The 14,017-nt window shown below is 40.0% G+C and overlaps 1 protein-coding gene across 7 annotated transcripts in view; it reads right to left on the reverse strand.

Annotated features, from left to right (window-relative positions):
* Nucleotides 1-14,017, reverse strand: part of cdkal1 (CDK5 regulatory subunit associated protein 1-like 1) — a 713,853-nt gene that overhangs the window by 119,269 nt on the left and 580,567 nt on the right. For 6 of the 7 annotated variants that reach the window (XM_069907872.1, XM_069907906.1, XM_069907864.1 and 3 more), the window contains one exon: nucleotides 9,048-9,089. The exons of the other annotated variant lie outside the window; for it this stretch is intronic. In XM_069907872.1, coding sequence (XP_069763973.1) covers nucleotides 9,048-9,089 — 42 coding nt within the window. The remainder of the gene's footprint in view (nucleotides 1-9,047; nucleotides 9,090-14,017) is intronic. 7 annotated transcript variants of the gene reach the window in all.

A 14,017-nucleotide genomic window follows, 5' to 3' on the forward strand; every position in this document is an offset into this window, starting at 1 on the left:
ACACAGATTATAAGATAATAGCTAAACTATTAGCGAACAGATTAGCAGAACAGGTACCGAAAATGGTAAATTTAGACCAAACTGGATTTATCAAAAAAAGACGCACAACAGACAATATTTGTAAATTTATTAACTTAATTCATGCAGTAGAAGGAAATAAAGCACCGGCAGTAGCAGTTGCTTTAGACGCAGAGAAGGCCTTCGACAGAGTAGAATGGAATTACTTGTTCAAAGTATTGCAAAAATTCAGTTTACCGGAGAAGTATATTAATTGGATTAAAGCATTATATAAGGGACCGTTAGCGAAAGTGACAGTAAATGGACATGTATCAAAGCAATTTAACTTAAGCAGGTCAACGCGGCAGGGATGCCCACTATCACCATTATTGTTTGCGCTAGCTATAGAACCACTAGCAGAATCGATAAGAAGAGATAATAATATAAAAGGAATAAAAATAAAAGACAGGGAATATAAAATCAGTCTGTTTGCGGATGATGTGATAGTGTACTTAACAGAACCAGAACTATCAATAAAAGAACTATATAAGAAATTGAAGGAATATGGAGAAGTGTCGGGATACAAGATAAACGTAAATAAAAGTGAAGCAATGCCTATGAATAACGCGGATTTCTCAAAATTTAAGGAGGAATCCCCATTCAGATGGCAAACGCAGGCAATAAGATACCTAGGTGTGCAAATAAACAAAAATCTAGGCCAATTATATAAACTCAATTACAATCCACTAATGAAAAAACTACAGGACGATTTAGAGCATTGGAAAGAGCTACCACTAACACTGATAGGAAGGATAAACTGTATTAAAATGAACATTTTTCCAAGGATACTATACTTATTTCAGGCATTGCCAATACAACTGACAGAAAAATTCTTCAAAGAGTTAAAGAAAATAATAAGGAGATTTTTATGGAGAGGGGGGAAACCGAGGATAGCACTAGACAAATTAACAGAATGGTATAAACAAGGAGGCTTACAATTGCCAAACTTCAAAAATTATTATAGAGCCGCACAATTAAGGTACCTATCAGATTTTTATCAAACAAGGGAAAAACCAGACTGGACGAGACTAGAATTAGATAAAATAGGGGAAAAGATACCTGAACACATATTATATAAATGGGACGAAAAATTGGTACAACATAGAACTTCTCCAGTATTACACCATCTCCTCAATATATGGAAGAAGATACATGTAGAAAGAAATAAAATAAATTACCAAATACCAAAACTAATATTGACGCAAAATAAGCTACTCCCTTTTACAATAGACAACCTTGCCTTTAGAAAATGGGAAAAAAAAGGGATTAAAAGAATAGAAAATTGTTTTTCAGGAAGTAGATTCTTATCCTTTGAACAAATGAGAGATAAGTACAATATAACGGGAGATACAGCGCTGGCATATTACCAACTGAGATCCTACTTGAAAGATAAATTAGGAAGCAACTTGAGTTTACCAGAGGGAAGTAACCTTGAATATGTGATTACAGATACAATGTTAATCAAAAGATTTATAAAAAATATGTATATTAAACTGCAAGAAAAGGAAAATGAGGAAACAAATGGTAAAACTAAACAAAAATGGGAACAAGATTTAAATATAAAGATAAAAAAGGAAACATGGGAGAAGTTATGCTCTGGAACGATGAGAAATACAATAAATACGAGGCTGCGTATGATACAATATAATTGGTTACACAGACTATACATTACACCGCAAAAGTTAAATAAATGGGACCCAACAGTATCTGATAGATGTTTTCGATGTAAAAAAGAAAGGGGAACAACAATTCATGCAATCTGGACATGTGAGAGAGTAGAAAAATTTTGGGATGATCTCAATCAGATATTAAATAAAATAACAGAAAACAATATACCAAAGAATCCAGAGATCTTTCTCCTAAGTAACATAAAAAATAAAGAATTTGGAATTGACTTGGAGGATGCACAAAAAAGATTTGTTAAGATAGCCCTAGCTGTAGCAAAAAAATGTATTATGTCAACCTGGAAATTGGAAGATAATTTGAAAATACAACAATGGTATATAGAAATGAATAAATGTATTCCATTAGAAAAAATAACATATAGTTTAAGAAATAATATTGAAATATTCGAACAAGTATGGGAGCCTTACATTAAATACAATAGCGAAAACCTACCGGGAACAAACATTACCTAAGTTGATGGAAGGAGAAGAGAAGAAAAAAATGGACTCAGTAGAATTTCTGGTGTATTTTTGTTGAATGACAACATTGTCTAACTGAATTAATGCAACCTAGATTGTATAACTAAAATGGATGAGAGGGGGGAGGGATGGGGGGGTGGCTTGGGAGGAGGGAGGGGGGAGGTAGAAAAAGTCACTGTAAATGTGTGGAAAAGAAAAAGTGTATATCATGGCTATTGTGATTTATGGTGTGAAAAATAAAAAATTTAAAAAAAAAAAAAAAAAAAAAAAAAAGAGTAGAAAAACTATAAAGAAAGCAGAACCTTTGTGAGCCAGTCATCATCTGGATTCTCAAAACGTTGTGAAGACAGGTTGTGACTATACAAAATTCTCGAAGGCTGTAAAATTGAAAAAGACAATGCTACCTTGAACGACACCTGATTTTTAAATTGTTATCTGTTCCTTTTATGAAAAAACAGCCGTATGCCGCATCAGATTGGGCAATTCAAGGAATACTGTATCTCCAGGTTCGGATTCTAGATTCAAAGTTCATTTTTAAATTCAGTTTCTCAAGTAGGAGAGGCATGTCAGAGGAAATGCCTGGTGTGAGTAGACTCTTTAGCACTTTTCTTCCTTATAGTCTAATAGTCTGAGACAGGGAAGTTTACAATGGTGTGGATCACCCTGAGGTACCAGCTGATCTGGCTCTTAGATGGAATCTTGTAGTAGGAAAACATTACTTGGATCCAGATACCCCAGTAAGCCAACACTTGAACAGTCAGAGCACTCCTATTTGGATGGTATTGAAAGATGATCAATGTTCTTTGCAGCTATCATATGTTTATTCCTGTCATTACTGTGAGCTGACATTAACTCCACATCAATTAAATAAAAACTTTATTTATGTGAACCTTGCTGTCTTGGCTTGAAACCAAAGTAACAGGCTTTAGTTGTGCAAGAGAGGCTGATCTCTACTGTAAGTTGCAAGAAGCTGCAGAAGAATTACATTTGTTTTTGCTCAGTGTTCCATTAATAATAATTAATAAACACATTAAGCTTTTCTGAATCACCACAAAAATACAAAACAGACATTTATTCAGTTATCAATCCATGGGTTAACTCCAAATGAAATGAAAGCTCTTTTGTGGAAAAACTTTTTGTTTTTGCAAAGCTAGAATAAAAAGACACTTTCTCAATCCTGTATATTTTCAGCACAGGATCCCAAAATTTATACTTTATGCTTTCTTCTTCTTTGGCTTGGCTTCGCGGACGAAGATTTATGGAGGGGGTAAAAAGTCCACGTCAGCTGCAGGCTCGTTTGTGGCTGACAGGTCCGATGCGGGACAGGCTTTAATCATGTCTTAATTCTACACATAGCCTGCCTTACAGGGTAACTGAACTTTCTTCAGTACAGAGATAAAATGTCATGAATAAATAACACAATCTAAGTATTAAGAAAGAATTAAATCAGGATATACAAGTATATCTGAGCCTGAACATACAAAATAATTTGTAATGTTCAAGTTCACATTCAGACATTTCAGATTTATTGTCAGAGTACATACATGACATCACATGCAACCCTGAGATTTTTTTTCCTGCAGGCCAGGCAGAATTTCTACTTATCGGTAACTGTCAACTGTTGTAAGCTGTACTCAAGAAAAAAGATATGTACACAAAAGAGAGAAATGTAAACAAACTGCAATACAGAAAAAAAAAACCATAAATATTCAATAACAAATAATGTGCAATTAAGAATCTTTACATAAGTGTCTGAGTCTAGTAAAACACGAAAGTCTGCAGATGCTGTGATTGTAGTAAAAACAGATAGAAATGCTGGACGAACTCAGCCGCCTCACAGCGTCCAGAGGAGGGAAAGATAAATTACCGATGTTTCGGCCCTAAACGCTTCCTCAAGGTAGCTTACCTGCGTTTTACTCTGATAGAGTCTGTTGCTGAGGGAGAAGTCTGATGGTGGAGGGTTAGCAATTATTCCTGAACCTGGAAGAACGAATCTTGTGGCACCTATAGCTCTTTCTTGATAACAGCAGTGCCTACACTCCCTTCGAGGATGGCAAGGCTACTGGCCTTGATCCTAAAAACATTCTAAAGGAGCACAACAGAGAGGTTCCTGGATGGCTGCATCATAGTGTGTCTGGTAGATTGGAGATTAGTATGGAGGGCAATTAAAACTGCTGAGATCACTGGGGTCTCCTTTCCCTCTATCAACAATATTTACAGGGAGTGGTTCTTAAATAGGGCTCAGAGAATCATTGAGGACCTTACCAACCAGCCTGCAGTATCTTTGAGACACAACTTTCAAGGAAGAGGAGCAGGAGCCAGGACTGTCAGGTTGGGAAATAGCTTCTCCTTGCAGGTGGTGAGACTGATGAACAATCCGAGAAACCCATAATTTTTCTTACATATATTTACTCTGGATTGCTATGTGTATGTCGTTTGTACATAAGGTGTACTGAATGTTTGTGTGTGTGCACTGTGGTCTGGAGATACCCTGTTTTGTTCAGTTGTTTACGTATCTGTATAATCAGATGACAATAAGCATGTTCTGGGTATCCTTGATAATTGCTGCTGCTCTCTGTTGGCAGCGTTTCATGCAGATACTCTTGATGGTGGGGAGAATTTTGCCTGTGATATTCCGGGCTGTGTCCACTACCTTTTGTAGGGCTTTCAGCTCAGAGGTATTGGTCCCCCCTGTACCAGGTGTGATGCCGTTATGGTTTAGTATTGAATATTCAATCATTACTGTAAATGTTACAAGAACTAGCGAGTGAAACAAAACAATGCTTTTTCATTGAAGTATGTTGAGGGTTTTTGTCATCTAGGCTGATGCTCATTAGAACTCTATGGATAAAAATGACATCACAATTTAGATGCAGAGGTGACTAATGCATAAAATCATAAATATTTGATTAATCTTTAATCTCAAGGGTGCCTATTTAAATGCTGGCAGAACGATTGGTCTTTAAAGAGAGGTTGCCCATACAACCAATCTCTCTGGAGAAAGAGAAGTGTTAAGGTGAATGCAAATGGAGATTTATACAGTAATGAATTCCTGGCTGACCATGTGGTCCAAACTCAAATATGGATATAGATTATCAATGAATTGGTTTGCACACGATTAATATTTTTAAAATCAAAACACAGTAAACCCTGAATAATGCCAGTATTTTGATATTTTAACAGCAGCTTTGCTATTGCTTCTCTGACTGCTGGTTTCCCAGATGCCCAGCTTCCAACAACCTTTGTGAATAAAAATTAAATGACAGAAATTTGTACATCAATTTAGCGCTGTTCACGTGTTGAAGATTTCCGTGGTTAAAGGGGTGGGAATAAATACTAGCCTTGTCTGTAATACCCTTATGCCAAGATACAATTAAAATAAATCCCAATGTGTTTTGCAGCCAATTGATTATTTCAGTGACCAGCTACTGTTGATTTGTAAGTAAAGATTCAGCATATAAAAGGATGGTAAAATTATTGAAGAGAGAGTTAACCAAACTTATTGGATGGGAAAATCATGGGATTGGCTTGACCGGGCTGTAACCCCTCCCAAAAATAAACTGGTAGAGGTCCAGAGGAGATTCACCAGGCTGTTGGGACGAGAGGGATTGAGTTACAGGGTGACATTAGGTTTTATTCCCCAAAGTGTAGAAAGATGAAGGGTGACCTTATTGAGGTTTATAAAATCATAAGGGACATGGATAAAGTGGATCCTCCCAGCCTTTTTCTCAGGGTAGATGCTTTACGAACTAGAGGACAAAAATTTAAGGTGAAGGAGGAGATATTTAAGAGGGACCAAAGGGCATTGTTTTCACTCAGAGGAAACATGGCTAAATTCAGACATTCCAGACACAGGACTACAGCCCAAGGGCGATACTCTCCATCGTGCTGGTCAAACGCCGGCATCAGGAAAAATCAGGAAAGGTAGCATTTGTGCCATCGTCAATTCATCGTGGTGCACCGATGTGATGGCCATGTCCGAGTCCTACTCCCCTGACCTGAAATATCTGGCAATCAAGTGTCGCCCATTCTACCTGCCAAAGGAGTTCACCACCATTATCCTGGTCACAGTGTATATTCTGTCCCAGGCTAACATCGGGCTGACATTAGAGGGACTGAGCACTGTGATAAACAGCCATGAGGCAGCACATCCTGATGCTTTCCCGATCATTGTGGGAGACTTCAATCAGGCCAACCTGAAGAAATCTCTGACAAACTACCACCAACACGTCACATGCGAGACCAGGGGAACCAACACACTTGACCACTGCTACACCACCATGCATACCAAGCCACGCCACAACCACACTTCAGCATCTCTGATCACCTGGCTGTACTTCTACTCCTGGTGTACAAGCAGAGACTAAAGATCACAGCAGTAGTGGTGAAGACGGTGAAGGTGTGGTCGAGCGAGACTGAGAAGTGACTGCAGGACTGCTTTGAACCGATGAACTGGAACATATTCAAGAACTCTTGCATAGACTTGAATGAATATGCAACAAGTGTCACCAATTTCATCAAGATCTGCGTGGATGAGTGTGCACCCACATGCAAATACCAGGCATTCCTCAACCAGAAGCCCTGGATGAATTAGAGAATCCGCAACCTGCTGAGGGCAAGAACAAATGTGTTTAAGGCTGGGGATTGAGATCTTTACAAGAGGTCCAGGTACGACCTGTGGAAAGCCACCTCCAAAGCAAAGTGGCAATTCTGGAGGAAGCTAGAGACATAGGCAGATGCATGCCAGGTACGGCAGGGAGTATAAGTCAATATAGCCTACAGAGCGAAGGCGAACACTATAGATGGCTGTGATTCTTCACTACCCAATGAATTGAACACCTCTATGCCCACTTTGAGAAGAAGAACCAAACAGTGCCTACTAGAATCCCTGAAAAGACTGAGGACCTTGAGATATCTGTCTCTGAGGGCAACTTCAGAACAACATTCTAGAGGGTGAACCCACGCAACGTGTTAGGCCACTGCCATCAGATTTCTGCATAATCAATGAACCAAAGAGACTGCCTTACTTTTCATGCATTACAAAAGAATAAAAATAATAACAATAATACAGTAATGTCATAAGATGGTTATAATCTGAATGTTTCCACCATGACGCTGCTGCAAAACACCGAATGTCATGACTTGTTCATGACAATAAATCCTGATTCTGAAATGATCCAGAATGCATTCGCCGAAAAGGTCATGGAAGCAGATGCACTGGTGCCCTGCAAAAGAGAACTGAAATAAACAGTTTGGAAGGAAAAAAGAGTTGGGCAATGGAAACAAATGAGGGAGGGATGGGAATAATTGGATTTACTCAGGTAGAATGGCCAATTCAAATCAGATCAGATACTATTTATTGCCATGCAATAAAACAGAAATTTAAAAGTACATAAATTACCTTTAGTTTGCCATAAGGCAAACAAAGATTTGCCATTGGGATTGCCCGGCACCTCTTACAGTCAGAGAAAGAGAAGCAAAAGAGAGTCCCCTCAGAGTCACCAGTTGTCTCTGGATTCATCTCCAGTGATCTTGCAACCTCTGCAGCCTCACAAGACTATAGCTCAGTTCAAGACCATTGGCAACCCGAGCCCAGATCCAAAACTCTGACATGATGAGGAAGCCTTCAGCTCCCAAATGCATGTGTCCAGGGCCCTTTGGGAGCTCTTCTTGCTTTCAGCACCCTCTTGAATCCCAGTTCCGATATCTGGTTCTCATTTTCCAATCTCCAGCAACCTGCAGCCTGTATGGGTTCCTCATCCTCAAGTCGCCAGTAGCAGGTATTGCAGTCCACACATTATGACATTGGGAAGCAGCAACTGATCACCGAGAAGACAACTGCTGCAGACTGCTCTCACATACCTTGGTATCTTTTTTTTTGCATAAAAACATTGATAAATCACAGAGAACAGGTTTCTGAACAATCCCTTTTTTTTCCAGCCAGGGACAGAGTTACATGATGTTAGGATGAAGTTTGCTTGGTATGTAAAACAGGAATTAACTGAGAATAATTTAGAATCTATGCCAAGTCCTTGCCATGGCATACAGATCAGTTCACACTGGGAACATGGTGAGCTGGTGTTCCAGATGGGATCCAGCAAAAGTTGCAGACAATTAAAATGCCAAATATCCAGATTCTTCCACAAGAGACCAAAAATGCTTCAAAAAAAAAGTTTACCTGATTTCAAAAACTCTTTATTACAGACAACATTATAATATTAGATATTGTGATAATAAATGTTATTGTTCAATGGATGCTAACTTTAAAGTAATTTTTACTGGCAGAAGAGTGCATGAGTGGTTATTACATTATTTCAAATCTTCTAATTCTGGGGAACCCAATATCATGTTGCTGAAACCTTCAAAAACAATTTGTCCCAGAAATCCTCTCCCCTCTCATTGATCACTGAGGATCCAGCTGAAATAGTTCAAGCAATCAAGATCCCAAATGTATGTGCCCACAGCTTGAAATTCTCTCACAGCCTCTCCTATTAAAATTTTAAACCATATTAGAATATCTGATAACATTAACATTTTTTAAGCCTGTAATTTTGCAGCAAGCTTAGCAGATGGCATTCCTGCTCTTTTCTAACGTGACAGATGTATCCTGAGGGTGTAATGATACCTCATCTTTTCATTTTGTGAAGTCCCTGTTAGGTCTGTCTCTTGTTATATTTCCAAGTGAAGACCTACTGATGAGGGTTGAGTAAATGTAAGGAGCTGTAGACTGGCTTGAGCCAGTGTTCAGAAGATTGAGAAACATGCTGTACCTTGTACCTTGATAAAGAAGTGCACATGCCCTTTTGGCAACTCGAATCGCTTCATTACTCAAATCAAATAATTTACCTGTCCCCAGATATAGCTGGTTTCTGCTGATCTGCCAGCACCCTGTGGTTTTTAAAAAAAAATGGTTTATGAATTACCACCATCACTCAATTACTTGGATAACTTAACTGTTCACAATAATTAATGCTGTTTAGTATACTTTAGAATACTATTTCTTAATAACTAGATATTAAGCATCAGTCATTTGATTTTTTTCATTAAAGTTGTATCAAAAAAAAGTGATATCATTCCCAATAAATACCTCAATATACAGTACCTATGTACAAAACAAAATAGAAGCTTTTTTGGTGCAAACATCTCTTTGGCAGCGGTGTTCTTCCCTGTTGAGTAACAACAAGGAACATTGGCTCCCCAAAATGTCAACTGAATTTCAACGTTAGCAAAACTCAGGAGAACACGAACCAGTCCTATCGATTGGTCAGCAATGGAAATTGTTAAGAACTTCAAATTCCTGGATGTCATCATCTCTGAAGATCTGAGCTGGTGCCTTCATATCAATGCAATTATTAAGAAGGCTCACCAGCGGCTATAATTTGTGAGGTGTCTGAGGAGATTGAGCACATCACTGGAGACCCTTGCAAATTTCTATAGGTGTACCATGGAGATCATTCTGCCTGTTGCATCACTCTCTGGTATGGAAGAATGCACAGGACAGGAAGAGACTACAGAGAGTGGTGAATTCGGCCATCACCATCAGTCCACTCCATTAAGGACGTCTACAAAAGGCAGTGTCTTAAGAAAGCGGCCTCTAACTTCAATGGCCCTCACCACCCAGGCCATGTCCTCTTCACACTGCTACCATAGGGCAAAAGGAACAGGAGCATAAAGATGAACACCCAGCAGTACAAACACAGCTTCTTCTCCTCAATTTCTGAACAGACAACGAACCAGAGACAGGATCTCACTTCTATTCTTTTTGCACTAATTTATTTTCTTCTTAAAAATGTAATTTATAGCAATATTTGCAGCTGTAATGCTGCCGCAAAACAACGAATATCACGACACGTCCACGATAATTAATTCTGATTCTGACTTCCTGTGAATGCTGCATGACCTACTGAGTTTCTCCAGCATTTTTGATGACTGCCCCCGGACTCCATCATCTGCAGATCTCCTTGTTTACCTAAGTGTTACATTCACTTTGCTTCCAACCTAATATGTGCCTTTTTGACAACCAGGGACAATTTCCTGCTGCTCTCTTCTCCCTGCGTTTCTCCAGTCTCTGAATGAAACATAAAAGTCTGGAGACATTGTGATTGTAGTAGAAACACAGGAATGCTGGAGGAACTCAGCAGGTCTCATAGTGTCCATAAGAGGTAAAGGTATATAACCGATGTTTCAGGCCTGTGCCCTTCCTCAAGGTATGAGTAAAAAGCAGGCAGATGCCTGAATTAAAAGGCTGAGTGAGCAGGGAAGGAAGGGGAAGGGGAGGGGATGGAGCGCATGCAAACGGTTTTACCTGCTATGGCCATAATTGGACATGGAGAGGGTGAGAAGAAGAAGGGACTAAGGACTGAGCAGGATGCCAAAGTGGTTTGAAAATTAAATGTACGACTTAAAAAAATGAGGCCAGTTAGTAATCTTTCAAAGTGACAAATCAAAAGGCCTACTCCCACTCCTGTTTTCTATGTTCTTATGCAATGAACACAAATGTGGCATTGCCTTCACTGAACAAGTTGATCCTAGAATGTTTGCAGAAATGAACATTTGTCATTAATAATTTAAATAACAGCACATTATCTAACAAATTAACCACATTAAACTCATGGAAAACACTGTGAGTAAGAAAAAAAATACCCAGTCCTGATCATCATTTAGCAATACAGGTACACAATCCTTTATCTGGAACCCTTGGGGGACAGTGTGTTCCAAATTTCGGATTTTTCCGGATTTCAGAACAAAAGCCAGCGGCCCCAAAATTAAACCCACCCGAATTGTGCTGCCGAATCCACCCCCTTCTCCTCCTCCCCCCCCCCCAACCTAGTAGCACTGCCGTCTCTCTCTCTCTCTCTCTCTCTCTCTCGCTCCCTCCCTCTGCTATACCAGCACCAGGAAAAAAATGCCGGAGTTTGGAGCTTTCCAGATTTTAGATGTCTGGATAAAGGATTGTGCACCTGTATTCTACTTGTTTTTGTTTTAAAAGGTTACATCCATTATTCAGCCTGGAAAGACTTCATTCTCTAGAAACACTGCCCCAATTGTCTCCACCAGCAGAAAGCAGATATTGCATTTAAAGTGAAAACACAACAAAATACTCGAGGAACAGGTCACTCAGCGCCAATAATACAAGGTATATAACAAATGTTTCAGGCCTGAGCCCTTCTTCAAGGTTTATGCAAAAAGCAGGCAGGCACCTGAATAAAAAGGCTGGGGGAGAGGAGAAGAAAGGGCAGGATGAGGAGCACAGGTCAAAGGCCAGAATTGGACATGAATAGGAGGAGAAAGGTGGCTCTGAGAATGCAGAGCTGGAGGAAAGAGACAGAGGGAAAGGGGAAGAGAGATAGTGAGAGAGACAAAGCAAGGGGAAAGGCAACATTTGGATAGGGGAAGGGGAGAGATGAGGGGATCGGCACTAATGGAAACTATAGAAGTCGATGTTATAGCCATTGGTTGGAGGGTTCCCAGTCGGAATATGAGTCATTCTTCCTCCATTTTGTGAGTGGTCTCAGTCTGGCAGTGCATGATACCATGAACAGACATGTCGGCACGGGAATGGGGTGGGGAATTGAAATGGGTTGACAGTGAGAGATGTCTGCCACTGCAGTAGAGAGAAGGTGCTCAACAAAGCAATCTCCCAGTTTGCATCCCGTCTATCCTACGCAGAGGAGACCACAACGAGAGCACCAGAGGACCTCCACAGAAGGGAGTAATGACAAGAGTGGTGACAATGAAGCCAAATAGAAAGGAATGTAGCTAGGTACAGTGATGGAAGTGCATGGATACGACACTAAGGATGCGAAGGGACTTGGAATAGTTTTCTGCTTGTAGTGAATAATGTCTATTTTTGGTTAAATAAAATCTATATATTTTCCTCTTATGGACACTCCTGGACCTGCTAAGTTCCTCCAACATTTCTGCATTCTTACTACAATCACAGCATCCTCTCAGATATCGTTTGTTGATTTGTATCAAATTACACGTTTCTCTCAGCCATCAGGGAAATTGGAAAAAACAAGAAATTGCAGATTCTGAAAATCTGAAAAATAAACAGAGCACGGGAACTACTCAGCAAGTTTGGCAACATCTGTGGAGAAAAAGAGGTTTACCATCTCAAGTCAATGGCCCGTGACAGTATTTCTGTCTCTATATAATCTGCTGAGTAGTTTCCATGCTCTCTGCTTCCACAACTAATGGAAAATTTGGACAAAATATGAGCAGATGATTTGCTTCTCATGACCTTTTATATATTACTCCGAAGTTGTCCCAAATGCCCACTCAACTATACGACATACAATTGATTGAGTAATTCTCAGATTTTCCGATCTTTGTGTAATTAAATTTCACAATGGAATATAGGTATTGTGGGTGTGGGTCAAATTGGTGGCAGTAATCATGGATCTATTTTGTTTGATCAAATACTATTTATTGTCATGTAATAAAACAGAATTGTAGTATTACAGAAAATTGCTTTTAGTCTCCCATAAGAGATTCACCATTAGCATTACCCTGTGCTCCTACAGTCAGAGAAAGAGAAGCAGAATGTGTCTGTGGGTTTGCCTTTACAGTCACAAAAGACTCCTGTTCAGTTCAAACCCGAGCATAGATCCAAACCACTGACACGATGAAGAAGTCTTCAACATCCAGGGAGCTTCAGGAGCACTTCTTGCCCTCAGCAAGCTCTCAAATCCCAGTTCCAATACCTGGTTCTCATGAGCCAGTTGCCAGCAGCCGGCAGCCTCTGGAGGTTCCTCATCCGCAAGTCACCAACAGCTCATTGCCTGTGTGTGTCCTTCAGCCACAGAGCCACTCACTGGTGCGCCACCATGGTCACCATCCTTAGGATAGTCTCCTCTGCTTCTCCTTCTCTACCAGGGATGTTCTCTTCGTTACTGGTGCCCTGCACCAGACCGACACTCCCCTGCAGCGTGCAACCCCTCGTGGCCGCTGCCGAACACCATCTTGGGCCCAGAACCCTCAGTCACAAGATTTTAAATAAAACACTGTTGGTACCTTTAGCAGGCCATTTCAAGACTGTGCAAAGCCTCGGCAGAAGGATTGGGTGGAAGGAATCCTTGGGGGAGTGCTGTGTCTCCGCTTCCCGCTTTACCTGGGTCCACACCAGCAGCTTTGACAGTGCCACCAATTTATTGATGAAAATGAACATCAGCTCTGGATGCAGAAACCAGAAACTATGTTAAGGTTGCACTTGTCAGCAGGCAGCTTACTGGCCAAATTGTTATATTGTGTTTTAAACGAGGCCACAGCAGTGCTTCCCCCACAGCTCTTCTGCAGCCATGACGAAACTAAATAGTAAAAGAGACGCGATGAAAAACGAATAAAAGGCTCTGCTGGAAAGAGTAGGAGTGCGACCTTAAAATGTGACATTTGGAAAATAAAGAGACAATTGTTGGAGTATTATTATAACTACATTTTTAATTTATTTTGCATTTTACCTGGCAAAAAGACATTTCATGAGGTGGGTTCAAATTTGGTTGCACAGTGAGAACAATCTTTTCGTGGTACAGGGTACATGGAACATGGAACTTTTTGTATCAATACATTGCTGTGGGCAGATGAGTTTAAAATTTCCAAAGTGAAACTGATAAATTGTTTCACAGTAAAGAAAGTCAATCAGTGTAGAATCAAGGGAAGGCGACATAGTCAACATAACTATTACAAAACCTGCATTCCCGGTTCGAATCCGGCGCTGTCTATAAGGAATTTGTATGTTCTCCCCGTGTCTATGTTAGTTTCCTCCAGGTTCTCCAGTTTCCTCTCACCTTTCAAAATGTACAGGGGTTTATGTTACT

This window comes from Narcine bancroftii, chromosome 1 (assembly GCF_036971445.1).
Source record: "Narcine bancroftii isolate sNarBan1 chromosome 1, sNarBan1.hap1, whole genome shotgun sequence".
NCBI classification, from domain to species: domain Eukaryota; kingdom Metazoa; phylum Chordata; class Chondrichthyes; order Torpediniformes; family Narcinidae; genus Narcine; species Narcine bancroftii.